General features: G+C 31.6%; 1 protein-coding gene across 1 annotated transcript in view; it reads left to right on the forward strand.

The window, feature by feature from the left end:
• LOC125071320 (dopamine receptor 2-like) overlaps nucleotides 1–12,793 on the forward strand; it is a 154,495-nt gene that overhangs the window by 108,591 nt on the left and 33,111 nt on the right. Inside the window, exon 2 of the mRNA XM_047681516.1 lies at nucleotides 4,077–5,510. Within this exon, the coding sequence (XP_047537472.1) occupies nucleotides 4,252–5,510 (1,259 nt within the window). The 5' untranslated portion in view covers nucleotides 4,077–4,251. The remainder of the gene's footprint in view (nucleotides 1–4,076; nucleotides 5,511–12,793) is intronic.

A 12,793-nucleotide genomic window follows, 5' to 3' on the forward strand; every position in this document is an offset into this window, starting at 1 on the left:
CCTATTTAAACTCAACTCAAAATCCTTTATTCAATCATTATGCTTCCTTTTTGCCAAATGAAAATCCACCACCGATTTGGAAAATAAAATACCCCAACCTGGGCAAACTGAGTCTGAACGTGAGAAGAGATAGCGAAAGAAATTCAAAACCCATACTTATCGTTTAATATATGTTTGTTTGTCACAAAATTTAGCTGAGTTGAAGATTTACATCATAAAAATATAAATGATAAAAATGAAGGTTCCTTCAACACTTTTAGTTTCTAGTGTTTTTACTTTACTAGTTAAGTCAGTACTGCCTTTCAGAATAGCGAGTCTCCAAGTAAGCTCCAGCTCTCGGGTCACAAGTGTGGAGAGGTTTGTAGAAAGTTTGTACAGTTTGAAGTAAGGTTTAAAATAAGTTTATCATTCAGTACTAAAATGTAAATTGTTAGACGATTGAATAGATTATTTATTTACTTTAAAATTAACTGTATTTAAATTTTTACTAATTCGAGTTCTCAGCCGCATTAGCTCGCTCCGCATACAATTTGAAGAAATTTTAATTAAAACATGTAGAATAATTATAGTATACAAAATTTACTGGCTCATTGGTCTTGAGGCTTATAAGGCCAAAAAACCTAAGGTGACATCCCCGGGTCTGACCTTTAAACATTATTGGGTTTTTCCATAGAAATATTCTCCGTCCCAGTTCGGATTCTAAAAGTGGAAGTATCTCTTTTGACCCGTCCTATCTGAATATGAGAGTGATGGAGTCAGAGATTTTCCCTGTGTTTGTGCAAATACATTAAAAATATTAGTAACGTCTTGCGCAGTTATCTAGTCTCCGTCGTCCAGCTGTGATGGCCGTAATCGGCCAGAGGAATATAATCAATCAAAAACTACTACACAAAAATATTGTTATTCCAACTTCGACTTTAACTTATAATTTTATTTATTTTATCTGAATTGTTTTTTCTTTGTGTTTGTTGGCGTTTCCGAAATTCAACTAAACTCTAAATTGAAAAGTGTCAAATTTGTATACACAATATATCATTATTTATAAAAAGAAGAGATTGAATACCCAAACAATTACGTACAACAAGGACCGTATACAAGGGCACAATGGCACATCGGTATTCTTCATTTAATGTCAAAGTGTATATAATTAATTTGGGTACTAAAAAAGTTTCTTATACGATGTATCCAGAGCATTTATTAATTACACACGTTCGCTCGAGTCAAAGTTACAGAGGACATAGCTATCAGTCTGGGTCTGACCCGGGATTCGCCGCCAATCCCGAGTTACCGAGAACAATTAATCACAAGGGAGTTCATTCTGATTGATAGCGGGACCCGTCTCTTGGAATTGAGAAAATTTCGCGCCACTATATTTCACACTTGATCTGAATAATATGTCATTAAAATTACTGAAAATTTATTCAGAACGTTGTACGTTGTGGTTGGTGAAACAGTTACTTATTACTTTGACGGTCTCCTTCTTTAGGCGCGTCGAGAGTGAAGTTTTACTATGGAACCGAAATTCTACATAGTTGGTTGCGAAAGAAAGCAAGAACTTTGCTCTCTAGGCCCGTGTGCCTGTGTTCTGCCTCCAATCAGAAATACTTATTATTGTTACTTTTCGTTTTAAATGGTGAGTAATCAAGTGTATCTAGAGGCACAAGGGACATAACATCTTAGTTCTTAAGGTTGGTGACGCATTGGCGATGCAAGGAATGGTTAATTTTTCTGATAGTTCCAATGTCTATGGGTGCTGTCAGAAATAACGTCAAGTGGACCATTTGCCTTCATATTACATAAAAAAAGACAATTGCATCTTATTGTTAACTCCTTACATAGTTATTACATTGAAAAAATATAATTGTTATGCGTAATAAATATCATGTATTCGCTGGGCTTTGGAGGACACTGGAGGACATGGAGGCATTTTTCATTAAAAAATAACCTATAAAACAAAGATGAGAAATGTATAATCCAGCTGATTTTTTTACGCCGGTTCTTATCTGATCTGATATTTTGAACCAGCGGTAGATTTTTTTAAAAATGAATAAATTAATTTTATATCGAATATGGAAATATTGAATAACAATTATAAAGAGTTATGATTTTTGTTCTTTGATTTAGATTCAAATAAAGTATTATGGTGATTATGTGATTCAGTCATATCTAATGTTTGTTTATAATTCCAATGTATTCTGTTTAAGTCTAACTTATGATCTACGATAACAATGATCCTCATTACACATTACGATGCGGCTTTGTGCGAACCCGTCTGTATGTATAAGCGGTACCTACTCATCAGATCGTCTGCCAAACAGTAACACTTAGTATTGTTGTGTTTCTGTTTGAAGGGTTAGTAAATAGCACAAAGGACATAAAATTTTACTTCTCAAGGTTGATAAGAATTGATAATATTTCTTACAGCGTCAATGTCTATGGGTTTATTAGTAATATAATCTAATATACTAAATAGAATTAATTTTGGTATCCAAATTTATAAAATCCTGTATGTATATCTCAATAAAATGATATATGACAATTTTTGCTACAGATTTCAAACTTAATATTTAATAAAAGAAATTTCTATGACGTATCTGTAGCCATCGGACGGCTCTGAGGAATGAAGACGTACTTTACTAAAGATTATTCCAAGAAGTTTTCGAACAGCTGAGAATTAATTCTAAAGTTATTAAAATGGATGCTTTTAATATTGTATTACGTACTTAATCAATTCATATTTAGCGTGGAAACAATTTTCGTAAAACTAATATCGCGTAAATATCCCACCTCTGGATACATATCACCGCTTTTAATTTCCTACATTAAAAGCGGAGCTATATCTAAGATGCTGCTTCGCCCTGGGATGTTAGATAAACATACAATAAAGTAAAAGTAATTAAAGTTTTTCTTCTTTCTTATCAATAAAGCACATTAAAGCTCAGTGATGCTTGCCCGGCTACGAATCAAAGGTCTTCGATTAAAATCCTACATAGAGTCCATCCTCTGGGTCATCTCGACTTTCTTTCTTGTTGTTAATTTTTTGTCTGATTCTTTTTTAATATGAGGTAAATAAATCATTTCATATTGATAGCAAAAAAAACTTTACACGTTAAACGTGTATGAATGATTATATTTAGTCAAAAACAATTTCACGAAACATAATGGCTTATTAATATTATGACAAAATGCTGACTGAAAATTTGGTACTTGATACGGAATTAAACCTCAGGACCTTTCATGCAGCCATCTAAGCTTACCACTACAGGTCATTGCTATTGTATAAAAACACATGATGGAAATTTCATTAAGTAACTATGTAAGATGTTTTTATAAAAGTTTTATTTACGATATATCAGCAGGATACTAACTACAACAGTTACTAGTGTTGTAGATACAATATATTATCTATATCTGTGTATGTAAATTTATTTCATATTAGACGTAACCTATTCGAAATATATTTTCGCTTAAGTATATTAAGGATTTCTCAAAAGCCAGTCAACATAAATTTTGATCACGGCACGGGGAATGTAAAGGGGATAGGGAGGGGTCGATTGAAGTGCCCTCATGTGCACAGGCTGATCACGGCCCACGGAGCACAATTCGTTTGATCTCGCCGCCTGTTCGCTAAGCACTATTTATGTCCCAGCGAACCAAGGACATTCATTCATGACTATATAAATGACACATGGCAATGACACAATTATCTGACTACATTTTTTCCAATAAAACGTAGTCGTCTAAAATTACTTTATAAAGTTAGAAAAAAATTGTATCAGACGGGCTTCCAAAATAGGAATCCATTAATATCTACTCATATATAATCGTATATCTTACTTATCTAAAAAAAAGATTACTAGTTTTAAACTTTATTACGTACATAATTTATATATGTCACATATTATATAAAATTGTAAAGATTGTTAGTTTATATTAAACCTAGACAATTTTAAACTGTCGAAAAATTCGTGAATTGGTATACAAGAAAAGCTCTTTCGCTTAAGTTAACTTTAATAAAATAACATTTGAACATTGCCATTACTAATGCCTATTAACGCAATTTTTACTTGTTTCAGGATGCCGACGAAATATCAGTGAAGACTAAAGTCATGCCAACGCAATATGTGCCAGATACTCAAAATCGAGAACAGAATGCCTGCCAAAAACTTAATATCCAAATGGCTGCGGACAAAACAAGGAAAACATAAAGACTCACCATGGCGCTAGTAAGCGAATAACCATCAGGGAAATATGAATACGACCAAACCAGAAATACTGGTGGCAAGAAGCCAATTAGACATTTTGCAAAGAGGACCTGAGTACTTCCTAGAGAACCCACGACTGCCGTATAACGTTGTATTAGAATTCAATGCTACTTTTGACAATAACAACACTTTTAATTCATCGAATATCTCCGGTGAGGTTTGGAATGATTACATAAATCTTCTTCGTGACCGCGCTCTACTTGTTTCTTTCTTACTTCTGTTTTCGTTGACGACTGTTTTTGGAAATATGTTAGTGATACTGGCAGTCGTGAGGGAACGATATCTTCATACATCTACGAATTACTTCGTCACGTCACTAGCTGTAGCTGATTGCCTCGTGGGTCTAGTAGTTATGCCATTCTCAGCACTTTATGAAGTTTTGGAACATACATGGTTTTTTGGCGTGGATTGGTGTGATGTTTGGAGATCGTTGGATGTCCTCTTTAGCACTGCATCAATACTTAATTTGTGTGTTATATCATTAGACCGTTACTGGGCCATCACTGATCCTATCACATACCCGATGCGGATGAGTGGCCGGAAAGCTGCATTTCTCATAGCAGCAGTGTGGGTGTGTTCAGGTGCTATATCATTTCCGGCCATCGCGTGGTGGCGTGCAGTGCGCTTGGAAGAAGTACCGGATTATAAATGTCCGTTCACGGAAAATTTGGAGTACATAATATTTTCTTCGACAATTTCATTTTATTTACCTTTATTTGTTATGGTGTTTACATATTACCGTATATATCGTGCCGCGACTATTCAGACAAGGTCTTTGAAAATTGGGACAAAACAAGTGATGAGACCAAGTGGGGAGCTAGAACTAACGTTACGTATACATAGGGGTGGCACGGTGCGTCAAAGAACTGATGTGTGTCACGGTGCGTGTACTCCAGAGGAAGCGGACCAGGAACCATTGACCGCATTACAAAACAATGGACTTTCAAGGTCATCGACACGTTTAACAAATGTTACTCATACTAAACATTTGCCCAAAAACTTTTCCCTTTCACGAAAGCTTGCTAAATTTGCAAAAGAAAAGAAAGCCGCAAAGACGCTTGGAATTGTAATGGGTGTTTTTATAGTTTGTTGGTTACCATTTTTCGTAGTTAATCTCCTATCTGGTATATGTTCGTCATGTATCACACATGAAGAGATAGTCAACGTGGTGGTCACATGGCTCGGGTGGGTCAACTCATCCATGAACCCTGTGATCTACGCATGCTGGAGCAGAGATTTTAGAAGGTTCGTATTTATATAACATTATTATACATTTAAGTTACTTTAATCTTAAAAATTAGATAGAATTTTCTTGGTAACTAGGATAGCATTTTCACAAACTGATTTTTCTTCCGCAAAATTAAAGTGACTTTATTTTCTACGAAAAAATATTTTCAACGAAAGCTAATTTATATTTCAAAAGTATTCGATAGTATGCGTCAAACAAAGTGCTTTTCCATTTCATTAGTCACATAAAATTGAATTAAAACGAACGATCATTATGACTGGGATATAAAAGCATGCAGCTGACTAGAAAAACGCATTGTCACTCAACTCTTTCAGCTAGAAAAACTTTAATAGTTATTCACATAACTTTATTAGTTGCTTCTAGTCAAATCAAATCAAACCAAATATACTGTATTCAAGTATATAAAGAAGAAACTAAGTAGTTAATCTTTCTCAACATTTAAAATACCAAGTTATGTTAGTCAAATACAATTTTTATATATATTTATGTTATATATGCTGTCTGGAAGTCAACAAGTATTAGCTGCACGCTTTATGTCATCTATATTACCATGTATTGAATAATATGTCTTTTTTATTAATATATTTTTTACAAATTATTTGAATTTATGAACTAATGTGCTACTAAATTACTTACTAAACATTTTAAGCAATTATACTAAACATTACATTCAATTGAAAATAACATTACAGTAACAAATTGAAGTAGTACTAGTCCTTTACAGTAACTTACTAGGTTTTAGTTTTTATAGATTAATCCCTTCGTTTGTAACAAAATAAACTTTTTTTAACTGTTTGTGCTAATTTTATCTTAAGATGAAACATTTTTTTTTTTTTAATTCAGTTAGTTTACAAAATATTTAATTAAATAACAAAAACTTAGTTAAAACAAAAATATAAGAATTAAAACACAAGAAATATCAAGTATTTCTTGCTTTTTATTTTAAACAAAAATGATTTCAACGTAACTAACAATGTTATCATTATTATTACAACTGGTATTTAAATATATATTTTTTACGTTATGTAAAGCAAACACTACGCAATTGTTTAAAAGCAAATACGACAGTGCGAAAAGTAATTTTAAAACTAATTATAAGTCTGACCTATCAACTCGTTTATGTTTATTATAACTTTAACATTGACCCAATAACACACATAATATAGAGGATAGAGTGAACGTTATCGTTCTTTATTTTCCTCTTGTTTTTCGATATATCACAGACTTATAGACTTTGAGTCTTTCAGACAAACAACATTTTTTTACTTAGCCATTGCTATTATTTATTAATCAGTAAATATTTTTACAATTCAAATTTATGTAAGGTCATTTGATATTTACTATCGGATTGCACCAATAAATATATTATGATTTATAAATAAAGCAATGGACAAAAGGGTATTACCCATCTTATATAAATAACATTAGCTTAGATTAAATAATTAACAAATCGAAGGCCTATGTAAAAAAAAAAAAACATAAATACATTCATAATCGAAATTCTGTAGATGTGAACAAAATCTATACGAATATTATAAATGCGAATGTAACTCTCTCTGTTACGCTTTCACGACCAAACGGAATTTTATGAAGTATAGCTTAAATTCCAAGGAAGGACAATGTTTATTTTTTATATTCCTAGCAACAGACAACCTGCCCATAAAACGCAGGCAAATCAGCCAGTGTACTACAAGTACATTCTGTAAATATCGAAACGAATTGTAACTTCGCTCTCATTAACGATTTCAACAAAGCATTGACAATTTATTTATTGATTTATTCTATTTAAGGTACCAAAAAAATACACTCTAAAACATTCGTTCGTAACTTGTGTTGATATTTAAAGTGCTACTTCACTTACATCCAATCAGTAAGTGCAGAAAAGGAATAAAACGAGACGAGCAAACAAACAACCGCAATAGGTTGTTACGAATGTTTTTTTTTTCGAAACAGACCAGTTTTTTACAATGATATGTTGTTTGACTTTATGTAATGTGTAACATTTACATTGAAAACTTATTTAAAAATAAACAAATCAGAATTAAGTGAATATTGACAAGGATTTCCTCTTTGCATTTCCTCTTTCAATCGCAATTAGATACTTTTGCCAAAGATGGGATGTTATTAAATTTCATTACCATTACTTCTAACAGAGAAAAATTCAATCAAATCAAATTATTTTTTTATATAAGTAGATTTATAAAAAACACCTTTGAATCGTCATCGGTTCTGAAAGTAGATTCTATCGAGAAATATCAGCAATCAAGATTACTCATAATAAGTTTAATACAAAATAAATGGCAAATACAATTGAAAATCTAAGAAATAAAATTATTGAAATATACCCAATGAATATTTGTCTCCAATTTTGCGTGAAATTCTTATCTTAAAAACATCGCCAAGTAGATCAATGGCCAGAAAAAAAACTATTGTTATCCATTTTTTGTTATTTTTAATCGTTTTGATCTGAATAAATCTTTGTTCCTTTGAAATTGCCGAGTCGTATCTAACTTTATCTAGGTCCACAGACTATAAAATTGTCGAACAGAAGCCGTCAATTACACGAAATCCTCTCGGCTTTCAGAGCTTATCGAATCGTGACCAACATGAGGCCCCGTAAATCACGTTACGTGTATTATTATGCTACCTAAAGGCCACACTAAATCATCTCAGGACAGAACCCTATATTTTTTTGTCTTACATAGAGTTGCTAAATTTCATACATATTACTTCCGCGTTTTTTTTGTCGAAGCTTTTTGAGATTTTATAACATTTAAATAAAACTAGCCAAACTGACAGACTTGTTCTGTGTATGTATATATATATATATATATATATACATATACATACCAACTATCATAAATATATGTTCGAATATGCACTGCAACTCATTCAGCGATTTACAAAAATTTGGAGAGCATAAAAACCATGGAGCAAGCAAAAAATATATGTGCCAACTTTCATGATTTCATATACGTATATTGTATATAGACATAATTATATCAAAAAAATAAACAAAATGTTACCCTACGACAAATCTCTGAATATCAAGAAACTGAACACAATAATAAAACATGCCCCTGATTCGGTCGACCTAATGGAAACAGGCTTATTCCCTTTGCCACAAACTAGCGATTCATCAACTTTTAATAGGGAAGTGCGAGTTGAATTGCGCTTCTTCGTCGTAATATAATACTTATGTGAAGATTAAAATACAATAAACATGAGAGTTCCTTTCGACGATTCTATTCTGGTTTGAGTTATTGCTTTCCGAACGCGTGGTATATTTTTGACAGTTAAGCAAAATTAAATGCAAAAACATACCTGTAGAAATATTTAATAAAGTTTTTTTCTTTGATTAGCTTAAACCTTATTAGAAATAAAAGTATTTTATTATTTTCGCATTTCTAAGTTATTGGAACGCTAACTTGGATACATTGAGTACAACTGTTTAAATTATTGTATTTTTTTTTGTTAAACATAATCGTACATATCTGTAGATAAAATATATGTTTGTATTAAATTTTCGACTCCACCAAAGGGAAACCGGCGAGTTTTGTCAGCACGCATTGATGAAAAAAGTTTCTGTAAATGTGAGTTGTCAACAAAAATTGATTAAATGTTGTGTGGTTTGAACCTCTGATAAAACCAAACAAATATAAACACAGAAATCGCAAACAATTTTAATGGAATCGCACCATTACACAATTGCGCAATATAAAAGTGCCCAAATTTATTCTTGACCTTTATATGAATAATTGATATATTTGAAGCTAGTACTTTGCTTTGACACGGTTTTTAATATTCAGATAAAAACGTTTTGTCAAATATTTTGTATCACATCACATAACGCTATATCACATAAAATCTTTAGCAACATTTGCTTATTTGATGTTTATATTTACTTTTATTATTGATACAAATATAGTAGGTTTAATTATATAAAGTACACTTATTTTAAGATACTTGACAATTATATTTTACAATACTTTACAATTACTAATTGTCTGTCTTCCTAAAATTTATTTAAAAAAAGAATAATCGGAATATAATAATAATAACTTTTATTATCCTTGATTCAATGTACACTGGATTTAATAGCTTTGTTTGTGTCGGAATTTCCGTATAGTCGATAAAGGAATGAGAATGTTCTGCCAAAATACGACTTTTATTTTTTGAGGATACGGTATATAATGTCTTATTTCAACTGAACAAATTTCCATATCTGTGTACTCATCGGCTCATAAGCTGCACGCTCACGTTCGCGAAGACCTCGTAGCGCGTATAATTCTAAATATTAGACAAGTATACAAACTCTGTATAGTCACGTAAAGGTTTAAATACGAATAAATAATTTTGTCTTAAGTCCTAAAATGATTAATAATTATCATAGATTTTATTCTTTTTTTTTTAAGTCAACCCATATTTCGTACAATGCTATCACAATTTCACCCACTGAGAGCATAATTAATTTATATTATAAAGCAAAATTAACAATATTTTATTTGATTTTGTATGGATAAATCCAATTTAAAGTTAAAAATAAAATATTATATAATTTTAACAACTACTTTATACTGTCAAAAGTATTTTATCATTAAAATATAAAATTTCCTAAAATAAAAATAAAACATAAATTAAATTTATTTTTAATTTATAGTACCGACGAATTATTAAAAACTGTGAATATCTTCGAAATTCTTGAACTGACTCAATGCCGTTTTCCTACAGCCAAAGTGATTAGGTTAACTAGCCGTGATATACCATTTCAAATTACCATCCTGTGTCAGTACTGTAATATATCATGGAACAATAAATATTTTGTTTTTGTTTACGAGAGTGTCGCTGTAGGAATAGAGAATCTATTATTTTTATTATCACTTGGTGATAGGTCTTTGTGTGTACAACAATTTGCTCTCACTATTTTTGTGTTCCGGCTTAAAGGATGCCAGTGTAACTACAGTTACAAAGTACGTAACATCTTTTTTTATGATATCGGTAGGCGGACGAGCAAATGGGCCATCTGATGGTAAGTGGTCACCACCGCATCCCATATAATTATTTTATCAAAGTATAATTTCTTAATATCTTAATAAAGCTAACTGTTTAAACTTTCGTAATGTACGAGTGTATTGTAGAATACGTGCTCTTGTCAACGGGAAAATAAATATGATCGCCATTAAAATCCGAATATATTGTATAAAGCAATTCATTTTATAAAATCTGAACGCTTGAATGTATTAAATCTAACTAGCATTAACTCCACTTTCCTACTTATAATCGTGTATGGATTATATCTATACATTTTTCTTTATTTATTTATTGATCTATATTAAATGCACAATGTTTTTAAGGTACTTAATTAGATAAGGATTAATGCTATATCGCCTAAAATCGCTTCGAAAATAAGCCATTAATTCTCGTAAAAAGTAAATGATAAAAAATGGGATAAAAGAGATTGACATATACTATCGCGGACTTTTTGAAGACCTTTTTATGGTGTACAATACTGTAGTACATTATTTTGATCTATGTCGTAGGGTTCAGCCAGCGTTCTCAATATAAGCGCAAAAAGTGTGTTTATTTCCGAAACCACGTTGGAAACCTTTACACTAAACAGTATTTCTCTACTATATTATGTATGTATTATACATATAAACCTTCCTCTTGAATCACATTATCTATTTAAAAACCGCATCAAAATACGTTGTGTAATATTAAAGGTCAAAGCATACAGACATAGACAGCGGTAAGCGACTTTGTTTAAATTACGTTATTTATAAGACATACAATAACTTAAACCACAAAATTTGCGAGATATAACAAACTTTTTATTTTGAAAATCGAATAGTTGCCCTAACGTATACACTCGGGCCTATAACGAAGCAACCGTAATCAGAAACCAAATATCGCATGCTGAGGTCACGCACAAAGGCGTTCGCAAATCGTGAAAGATCGTTGAATACAGTAATGACTTTTATTTTTCTTTATCTGTATTGTTACTGTTATAGAAAGGTGCAATAATTTAGGTCGACGGCGCTACCACTAATGGTGTTTTCGTTGTTCAAACCAATTAAGGCGGCTTACATCAATCATGACAGTATAAAGACGAATTTGTTTATGGAAACGGTTTTTGTTAATAAATTATCACGTAACATATATCTTATTCTATATTATTCTTTAAATAGGATTTTTTTTAATAATTGCATTTAATAAATATGCCTTAATGTGTATGTTATTATTTCGTACAGCGTCAATGTCTGTGACCACTTACCATCAGGTGGCCCATTTCGAACATCAATAGAAAACAGTTATATTTACATCGACGACTGAAAGACATCAAGCGAAACGAATACGTAAATTAAGTTATAAGTACATTAAATGATTTAGAAACATAAACTTGTATTAAACATGACCAAGAGTTAATTATTACAAGTGGATCTCACGCGAAACTTCACGTCTATTCAAAAGTTTTTTTAGGAATTTAGACAGGTTTTGCTTTGATTTCATTTTTAGATTGGCGAACAGACTCAGAGCCGAGATGGCCCAGTGGTTAGAACGCGTGCATCTTAACCGGTGATTTCGGGTTCAAACCCAGGCAGGCACCACTGAATTTTCATGTGCTTAATAATTTATAATTCATCTCGTGTTCGGCGGTGAAGGAAAACATCGTGAGGAAACCTGCATGTGTCTAATTTCAACGAAATTCTGCCACATGTGTATTCTGCCAACCCGCATTGGCGCAGCGTGGTGGAATATGCTCCAAACCTTCTCCTCAAAGGGAGAGGAGGCCTTTAGCCCAGCAGTGGGAAAATTTACAGGCTGCTAATGAACAGACTCAGCTCTGCAGCCTAAACTTAAATTTAAATCTTTAATATCGAATAGTATGTACTAGTTAAATGAGAATTGGAGTCTATCGAAAACAATCCACTTTAATTATGTATATAATAAGATATATAATTTTAAATCACATTTTAATGTCTGAAATACAGTAATGAATTTTCTCATTCAGATATAGATGAATTGTGGATTTAGTAGATAAAGTTTTCCATTATAACTGTTGACCTCATTTTCTTTTATTATTGAATTAATAATTACAACATATTATAATAATAACAATATGTGTATTATGCAAGTTTATTCAAATCATTATTTTTTTCTGGATATGTATGTAATAATTCATGAATATTGAGGTCGATAGAATTTTTTAATATAAAACTTCATCAATTTGTCCCGTTGAATTGTAAGCGGTCATAGATCATAACAGGATAGAAATGAG

Source organism: Vanessa atalanta, chromosome 19 (genome assembly GCF_905147765.1).
Source record: "Vanessa atalanta chromosome 19, ilVanAtal1.2, whole genome shotgun sequence".
Classification (NCBI taxonomy): Eukaryota; Metazoa; Arthropoda; class Insecta; order Lepidoptera; family Nymphalidae; genus Vanessa; species Vanessa atalanta.